Here is a 9,649-nt window from a genome sequence, read left to right on the forward strand (position 1 = left end):
CCCCGGAGATTTTTAAAAAGAGACTGGATGTGGCATCAGTGCCATGGGCTGGGAACCATGGCAGGGTTGGATCAAGGGTTGGACTTGATGATCTCTGAGGTCCCTTCCAACCCAGCTGATTCTGATTCTATGATCATCTTGGGCCGTTTTCCATGGGTCATTTTTCAAACTCTAACAAGTATTTGGGGTGTAATTTTGTGACAGAGCTCCTGCCAACCCTCATGTATAAAAAGCTGAGCTCAATCAAGTCTGACATCCAGACAAGAAAGCTTTTTTCTACAACCAGTTAGTTCCCCAGCTATCTGGACAGTTCTCAAGAGGTCCAGCTCCACACACCAAAGAGCACAGCTCAAGCCTGTGGTTGGGATAAAGGGAGATGAATCAAACTGGACAAACAGCAGGAGCCAGACTTGCAGTGCTCAAGGTCCCAAAGAATTCTTTTCCCCTCCAGGGCAAGGAGTATCAAAAGGTACTAGAAACAGACTTAAAAAACCCCAAACAAAACACAAGACTTCTGCTCTACAGCTCCCAGCCAGTCAGTCAATAGTTAAACACACAGCAGCCTTACCCTCCTTGTGTTTTCCACAACTTTTTGATCTGGTTTTCCATAGTTTGGTGGATTGGCATATGGATCATAGCCCAGCTTGGCCAGCATGGGGGCAATCACAGGCATGTCTTGCAGAACATCAGCAGGGATCTTCCCAACCCACTTGGACAGTGCTTCCACGTTGACTGGCTTGATGACTTGGTCAGTGGATCTTTCAACCCTGTGGAGGGAGAAGGGAAGGTTATTTTCTGCATTCCAACCAACACCTGCCAGTTCACCATCACGAAGACCTTCAGCTTGTTTTGTCTGTGTTGTTTGTTTTTTTTTTTCCCCTCCCTCTTCTCTCCCAAAATTTCATGTTTCTACAGAGCTGATGGGAAGTGAAGTTTTAACCACAACATTTGCACGTGCTCCCTGGTTTAGGCTTTCACACAGAACACACTGAAGCAAGTTCTTTACATGAAGGCAGCAGTGAAACCCAAAGAGCTGTTAAGTGAGAAGTAAGCACACACCTACATATAAAGCTGTTTTCCCACTGGCATGTTCCCACAGTTGCTGGTTAATTGTCTCAGATGCTCTTAAAAGCTGCATTCTAAATTAAAATACATGTGCCATTTTTTCCCATGCCCATTCTGTGACTTATCTCTTTTTTTTCCCCCCTTTGTTTAATAAAAGAGAGACCTGAGACTTGGCAGAAAGCTGTGGACTACAGTCATATTTTTCATAACCATTCCTTTAACTGATTGTTTGGTCATTACATAGTTCTTAAAGGCAAGTGCACAATCACAGCAGTGTCACAGAAAATAGCTGTCATTTAATCAGAGGTCCTAATGCAATTTTCATTCTTGCTCTAGTTTTGTTGTGCTTTTTTTCAAGGGAAGAAATCTGGCACTGCTTTGTTCTCACACATTATTTGCTTCTTTCAGATTATAAGATACACAACTTTACTGTGTTTATTTCTGGAACAGGCCAGCAAGACTCAGAGTAATTGAAAACTCTGACTTTTTACTCTGAATAATTTAAAGCTTTTTTTTCCCTGGCCTTAAAAAAGAGTGCACATGCACTTTTTATATATACGTCATCTGTATATATAAAGTTGCCTAAAGGAATATTTGTACCTGCACTGCAATTAATATCAGTAGTTGCTGCTGGCTGGCTACACCTGCCTCAAACCTGAGCACACCCCATCACATCCACTTGGGGCTACTGCCCTCCTCTGCATCATAAAGAATTTTGAGCTCAAAAAGCTCTACCACTCAGAAAATGGAATTTTTATACCTGAAAGTAACAGTACAAAGTGTAACATCAGCACCTCATCTACACAGGATAAAGAATGAGAACACTGAGATTCAAATTCATTCTCAAGCAGCTAATTCTTCAGATATTCAGCAGGCAAAAGGTGAGAAAACATCTGAGAAAAATGGACAGAAATTTCCATACAATAGTTTCTGAGGTCAGAAGCCTGAAATGAAATTGCTCTCAAGTCTGACATCACTCAACTCACAACAGGAAGAAGTTTGATTACAGTTCTCAAATTAACCTCATGAGTCCAAGAAGAGGCTGAAGAATTGTTGTACAGACCACCAATAAATCAACAGCAAGAGGCATCCCATTCACAGGGGCACCAAGAATGAGAGCCTTAAACAACAACCTGGATATGTCTGCCAGTCATTAACTCAGTTTGATCTTAACACCAGGCTCTACCTTGTTCCTCTTTTTTACTCATCATCATAACTAAAATTCTTCCAGGTTAGAGGAAGGAAATTACTCATACACTGCTGGAAGGTCAGTGACTTAAGTACTTTAACCACAGTCAACAAAGAACAAACCAGACAGGGAAATGGTCACCCACGGGGAAAATGTCTTGGCCCTCAGATTGCTGCAAAAGGTGTTTAATGGGAGCTGATGAGTAAGGGCCTGACAAACAAAAGAACACCTGTAAAACAACCCCAGATTTTTCAGCCTTAGTCACTTCAACCCTTTTCAGTAACTCAGACCAAAGGCCGGAACCCAGAAGGGGATTTTGGGACCAGGGAGTTGCAACTGAATTTCAACCTCCCTGAAGGCTCCCAAGTCTGTATGGAAAACTAAAAAGCCTGGGCATTGCCTTTTTGATCCTTCTCATTAAAAGATGAGCATCAAATTAGCAAGCAAATAGCTGTTAAGAGTTGAGTTTCAGAAGTCAAAAGTACCAAGGCACAGGCAAAAGCACCACAACAGTCACGAGTCCAGGGGAAAAGGAGGCTGGGACCCTCAGGAAAAAAATTATCACTAGGTGTTGGAAAAATGTAAGATTTATGGTCCTCAGACTGAGCCAGCCAAGCACAAAATCCCTTCACCAAAACTGCAGATTGATTTGACCATTTAAAATAAGGGTGATGCTGTGAGAACCAAGCAATGGGCTTGTCTAACAGCTTGATGGAACCCCAGAACAGCAGGTACTATACATCAGTTTGGACCTAAATTTGTACACATATGGATACCTCATCCTGAAGCAAAAGCACATTTTCAAGGTGTATGTTTTGCCCCCACTTTGGTAACAACACCCTCAGCATGAAACATTTCCTGGTGATTAACAGCAGGGAAGAGAGAAGCAGGGACTACACGGAGCTGCTCCCAGGCACTGACTCAGAAACACAGCACTCCATTTGGGCTGTTTAAATCCTCTTCTGTCCTTTCAGTTAAGGTGGGAAGAAAAGCAAAACACAGTTTGAGGGAAAGGTTCTTCAGATAAAGAACTTCTGAGGGCTATGGGAGAAAAACACCCAAAAATCCAAACAGCAAAACAAGCAAACACATCAAGTCTTGGCAATTTTTGTTATGTGTGTCTATGGCAAATGCTGGGCAGTGATTCCAGGCTCCACTGAAAACCCCAGGAACAGTTTCAGCTTTGGAAGCAGCTGGTAGGACAGAACACAGGACTAACCCCAAGTAATTCTGCATCTGTACCAGAATCAAATGAAAGGTATGCATTAAATACAGTGTATATTGTGAAGTAATTTTGCCTAGACAGCTATTTCCATTATAAGCCTAATAAAAATTGCTATAAAAGGGTTGACATTTCTCTGCATCAGTGGTCAGCACAGCTGCTTTCAGTTAGGAGGCAAATGCCAGAGCTCTATTAACAATACTAGTTATAGCTTGTAGTCCAGCCATAATACATTCCTTCAACAGCCACGTTGGCAATTACTTCAAACCACAGAAGGTTTCACACTACTGCAAATGCTGTGGTGCTCATCTCTAGAACCCTTGCAGTGTTTCTCCTTGCAGCTGGACAAAAATCAAAATAAGGGCAAAAATCCTAAGTACAACAGAACAACAGTGAGGGAAGGGCTGCATCAGCAACAGAAAAAGCAGGGACTACTAAACACATGCAGAAGAGGAGAGTGAGGCAGCCAAAAGTTTCCTCAAATCAAGGAGCCAGGGGAACAAATGAAGTCAGAATCTTAAATCCAGGCTGTTTGCTATCTCCTAGTGCTATTACCAGAATAATGCATTAGAGTTTCTGAGTTTGCAGTAAGACAAAAGTGGACTCAGCTCACTGCTGGAAGAATTCTGCAATCCAGGGGCTGGCTCATCTCTGGAAAAGAAACAACCTGCAGGCACAGTTTAATTCTATACACAACTGAATAGAAAACATCTTGCAGCCTACAGCCTCATTCCATCTGACACAGATTTCACTTGAAAAGCGTTAATTTTGATTTCTAACAAGTGAAAAATATATTCTCAAACATTTCCTTTCTGTTAGCAGGTAACGGCATCATCATAAAGGTATTTTAGTGATACTGGGATCTCTTTCTCAAAATGTTTTTAAATATTTCAAGACAACAGACTCCTGACAGATTTCATTTCAAGAAAACCTCCAACAATTAAAACACCTCCAGGCATCTGATGCTGGACCCACACCATGCCTCTGAAGTGGATGCTGAGCCTGTCTGAAAGGTCTGAAGAGTCTTAAAGGTGAGTGAAAGATGATTAAGGCAGGTGTCTCTGCTTGTCTTCTTAAGCCTTTACACAGTATGACACCCTTTGCAGATTATAATAGTAGTTCATCCTCTGATTCCAGAGGTTTTCTACCCTACCTAATACCTTGCTGACAACCAGGGAACTAATTTTATCAAGATTCTCATATTGTTCCCCACTACGTGACAGAGGCCAGGCCTACACGGTGACATCTTTTAAATGAACATCCCATTTCAACAGAGGGGATTTGCTATTTGTGACCTCCTCCTCCTGTCAGTAAAAACTGCAATATGATTTGAGTGTTCTGATTTTAATGTGCTATTATTAAACAGCCTGGAGCACTTGGTATGAGGCACATGGTAAAATAAAGCTCTGTGAGAAGACAGAGTTGCAGGAGACAGCAGCACTTTGAATTTCCTTAATTATCTCTGATCTCCAGCACTGTCCCTTTGGAAAGTGAGGTGGGAGAAAGCCACTAATTGGGATATGGAGCTCCACTGCTGCAGATTCTGTTGTTTCAGCTGAAAGGAGACAGAAGAGAGCAATGTTGGTCAGAATCTGACCCAGAAAGTAAGAGCCACACACACCTGAGGCCTTCAAGGACTTGGCTGCAGCTGAGAACAAGCCAAAGGCAACTGGAGAGAAGGAAAACCAACACAAGGTGTATTTTGTCCAGCTGTCAAAATGTGATAAGCTGTGGCAGGCTCTCAAGTTCTCAGTAAACTACTTACCAAGCATCTCTTCAAAGAGTAATTCCCCTGGGCACTTACCCCCTGCTCTGGGCAAGGACCCCCCTTGGGGCTGGGGATGCCAAACCCAGCAGGTTTTAACTGGCACAAGAACATCAGAGTGGGGAATCTCAGGCTCCCCCTGCACAATTTCAACTGGTATCATATAATTACACAACACAGGCATCTAAGTTCAAGGCTTTCACATGCACTGGTTTTTCTGCAGCCCTCAAAAGACTGAGTCACTGAAATCATTATCAAATCATAAAGGTCTCCAGCAACTGAAAAACAAATCTCACCACCTTCTGCCAGGCTGTTTGATTAGATAAAACTCACCACAGACATAACACTCATAACTCATTCTTTTTTCCACTATTGCCAGAGCCTTCTGAAATAAGAAATTACTGTCATATATCATCTCATGAGAGATAATAAAAGCATAAAGAATTCAGTGAACAGACTGAATTGAGGATCACAAGAACACATCCATACTCATTTGTCTTAAGCTGGAAAGTTTTACTAAAAAAAAAAATAAACATCAAGCCACATTTTACTTTGAACAGCCCATTTTTGTAATTTTTAGAACCATGAACAAGTATTCCCAACTCCTCATATCACATTCTACCACATTTAGCAAGAAATATTACTTGAGACTGTATGAATTCAGCAAGGTTATTGAGTTTTATAGTATAAAGGTCCATTAATTTTTAAAAACACTAATCTGGAAGCTGCAAGGGAGTAATATTTTACTAGAGATGGCATTATGAATAGTTATTTTCTACAGGACACTTAACAGAACTTGGCAACCACCCATTTACATCAGTAAATGTAACATTATTCCCCCCTCAGCTGCCACTGTGAAGAAGCAACAAAAGACAGGTAACTACAGAGAATTCCCAAGCAGATCATCTTCCAGGGAGGTACAACAGTGCAGTGCTTCGGGCTAACACTTCCAGAAGCCTCCAATCTGCTACCAAACAACACTGCCAAAAAAAAAGGGGTGAGATCCCTTCTTGATAGCTCTGGGAACACAGTGCTGGTGATGTAAAACCTCCAGACTGTAAGTATATAACTGTTACTTAAATTTTAAGTTCTCGTTGTAACCACTGACTAACAATTCTATGATTTAAATCATATGCCCCTATGATATATCAGAAAATCCACAGTCACATTCCTAGGTATGAAATAAAGAAAATAAAAAAAATCTTACAATTTGTATTTCATAAAACTGCAGTTTACAAAGAATACACCCACTCTGGAACAGTCAGACATGTCTCTGCCCAGCACACCCTGCTTGCTGTGCAAGGTGCCTCTGACTCAGAAGCACTTGGCCAGTGAGGAATATTCAAAAAACAGAAGCCAAGTAATTGAATTTGCTGCTGGAATAGGGCTTTTTAATCAATATTTTAGAAACTTAAACAAGACAACCTGGTAGATGCATCTGCCACAGCAAAAACAGGGAAGAGAGTCAAACATTTACACTTTTCCCTCTCAGTGTAAAGATGAGCCAGCTTCTGTATTTCAGTTGTTCAACTGCAAACAGTGGCAAAGAAACCAGAATAGTTTAACTAGAGAATTAATAGATTTGCTTTTCACAATAACCATCTAGGTTTTCCAAGCAGGGCTGGACTGGTTTCTGAAAGCAGCTCAATCAGGTGCACAGATGGTTGAACAGAATAGAGAGAGATTTGCTTACAACAAGGTTAATTTTCATCAAAATGCTTGTCCTTTTAGGAGCACTTGCCAACAGAAGAGCAGGCCAACTCTGCTTTCTATTCTGTTGGAACAGCTTCTCAAGTTTCCTGGAAGAGTCTGTTCTTGGCAAATATAACTCAAAGGCCATTTTTGCATTGACAACAACATTGCTCCTGAAATCAAATGGGTGATCTTGCTGGGACGGATAACACCAGCCTAGATAAAGCAGTTCAGGTTTATTTTGGGGCAGAGAGAAAAGCAAAGCTGATATTAGACATCCAAAGTCAAGTTAGACTTGAGCATTAGAAGTTTGTTCATGTGCTCCATATGCATGTTCATGGGACAGTTGTTCAGTGGAACAAATCAGCAATAAATTGTTAGTTAACAGTGACTCTTATTTTCCAGATGCATCATAAATCAGCTTCCTGAGGCATCATCAGCTATGTAAAAACTGAAACCAAGTCATGACTGGGACTATTTCAACCCTTAAAACAACCCGGGGTAAAGGAGGAACGTTCATACTCACTTGGAGAGAGAAACACCCCCTGCTTTTCCAATCATCTCTTCATGGTGCAGCACTGCTTGGTTCCATGGGATGCGGAGGAACTTCAGGAGAGTTCTCATCCACCTTTCAGGATGCAACACAAGTTGCTCATAGTGCACCAGCATACACCTTTCAAACCCAACCTCCATGCACTGGTTGTACATGGTTTCTATAGCACGGTTCCACTTGGTCAAGCAGTCCCTGTAGCTGTTCAGGTCAAATCCAGCTATTGTGACTTTTCTAGATATCATGGAATGCACTGATGCACGGCCATCCCGTACCATTAGAAGAAATTTGGCATTGGGGAAAATCCTAGCAAGATAAGTTAAGGATTTTAAAGCAAAAGGATCTTTGTTACACAAGTAGGGCGCAGGCTCGCCGTGTTTGACGATGATTTCCAACAGAAACGCCTGCATGGCCGAGTCCAGAACCTCATCCGTGACTCCGGCTTCATCCAGACGGATCTTCTCCTTGCTCGACCTCGCCCACATCTGCTTCACGGCCAGAATCCGGGGGATCACCCTCGTCTCCTCCCCGCAGCGGACGTCCGGGTGGGCGTCCAGCATGGCCCTCATCAGGGTGGTGCCGCTGCGAGGGACTCCCCCAATAAATATCAAAGGCATGTCCTTGTTGTAGGCAAAGGCTTTGGTCGCGTTCCCGCTGGGAGCGGTTCTCGCCGTGCTCCTCGCGCTCTCCGCCCTCCCGGGCTGGCTGCGCTCCTCGATCCGGTGGTGACATTCCATGGCGTGCTGGCCCAGGTAGAACACTGTCACCGAGCTGATCACCAGGCACGCCAACAGCAAGTTCTGTTTGAGTTTTCCGACCATTTTGGTTAAAGGCTGTCACTTCGAAGTAAGGAGACCTTCTAGTCTGAATTATCTTCTAGTTCACGTGCCATGGGAAGCCTCCGAAATAAATTAAGGTCTGTCAAAGGGGAGGAAAAAGTAAAGAAAAAAAAAAATTAGAATATTAAGAATTACTACAGTAAATCAACAGAGCAATTATTTCTCCACGCTGTAATGAGATGAGATTAAGGCTGAAGCCCCAAGATACACAAAATAAACCCAAGGTTTTTCATTATTTATTTTTTTTCAGTTCAGCTTCTTAAAATTGCATTATTCAGAAGTCATTTCAATTTTTACAAATGAGAAAAAAAACAGACTATATTAGACAATTTCTGGACATGTCTTAGAGTCTGAATAAAACTTTCAGATAGAAACAAAAGATTTAAATGTCTGTCTGCTGAATTCCAATGTAGACATTTACAAGAAGGATTAAGAACATGCCATGTCCTACAGTGAATACCAGAGGGTTACATCCAACACTGGCTTTCATAAATCTGCTACTCTGCTGCCTGGATGATTCAATCTGTTCTTGCCAACCTGTAACTGTGATGCCTGGAAAAAAATAAAGATAATGTACAGACAGTCATTTTACCTGTGTTCTGTAGTTCAACTGCTTTGGATTTTCAGATGAGATAGGCTGAAAACTGACTCTTCCTCTCAGAACTCAAACCAAATTGGTACTCTAATTGAATTTTCAAGTACGAGCTGGCTGCTCAGGGCGGGAACAGCTCCGTGAACAGGATGAATCACAGATGCTTTTAATTGTGAGGATCTCCAAGCACTGAGGTACCGCCAACTTTTTAAATGACTGGCTTCCTCAAAGCTTTTCCATCCCTGTCAGCAAGGCACAGCACATCCCTGACTGAAGAACACCCTTGTGCCCACTCCCTCCAAAGCATTATCCACTTAACCTTTCCCTCCACGCCAATCCAGTCGTTAACTCTGAAGGCAGGATTGGCGCAAGGCCCTGTCCCCCCGCGCTCCACAGCCCCCCTTTGTGAGGCTGGGCAGCCACAAGGCAGAGCACCCAATTCCCACTCAGCACCACAGCAGTGCAAGGGGGAAAAAAAGGAAGGAATTCCTCATGCAGGCATCTGTCACAGCGGTAATTTTCCATCCCAGAGAGCCGGTCACCAACCTGCACGAGAACGTCTCGCCCCTTCGCGCTAACAAAGCTTATTCCCATCAACAGCTGTCACAATGCTGCACTCAAAGTTCAGCTTCTAGTCTTTGTTACCAAAATTAAACTGGAAATATAGCTTGGAGATTAATTCACTTCTTTTTCTGTAAAGCAGCCAAGGAGCTCCCCACGCTCTCTGGCCAGAAT

At 42.6% G+C, this 9,649-nt stretch overlaps 2 protein-coding genes across 4 annotated transcripts in view; both read right to left on the bottom strand.

The window, feature by feature from the left end:
* The window catches only part of TPST1 (tyrosylprotein sulfotransferase 1), a 22,140-nt gene extending 13,740 nt beyond the window's left edge, over window positions 1-8,400 (bottom strand). Inside the window, exons 1-2 of one of the 2 annotated variants that reach the window (XM_017832522.1) lie at window positions 7,460-8,400; window positions 569-767 (exon numbers count right to left, since the gene is read on the bottom strand). In XM_017832522.1, coding sequence (XP_017688011.1) covers window positions 569-767; window positions 7,460-8,304 — 1,044 coding nt within the window. In that variant the 5' untranslated portion in view covers window positions 8,305-8,400. The remainder of the gene's footprint in view (window positions 1-568; window positions 768-7,459) is intronic. The other variant, XM_017832521.1, reaches the window with a different exon arrangement.
* Window positions 8,309-9,649, bottom strand: part of CRCP (CGRP receptor component) — a 55,488-nt gene continuing 54,147 nt past the window's right edge. For both annotated transcript variants that reach the window (XM_017832537.1, XM_017832536.1), the window contains exon 7: window positions 8,309-8,401. In XM_017832537.1, the coding sequence (XP_017688026.1) occupies window positions 8,343-8,401 (59 nt within the window). In that variant the 3' untranslated portion in view covers window positions 8,309-8,342. The remainder of the gene's footprint in view (window positions 8,402-9,649) is intronic.

This window comes from Lepidothrix coronata, unplaced genomic scaffold, assembly GCF_001604755.1.
Source record: "Lepidothrix coronata isolate B3197 unplaced genomic scaffold, Lepidothrix_coronata-1.0 Scaffold203, whole genome shotgun sequence".
Taxonomy (NCBI): domain Eukaryota; kingdom Metazoa; phylum Chordata; class Aves; order Passeriformes; family Pipridae; genus Lepidothrix; species Lepidothrix coronata.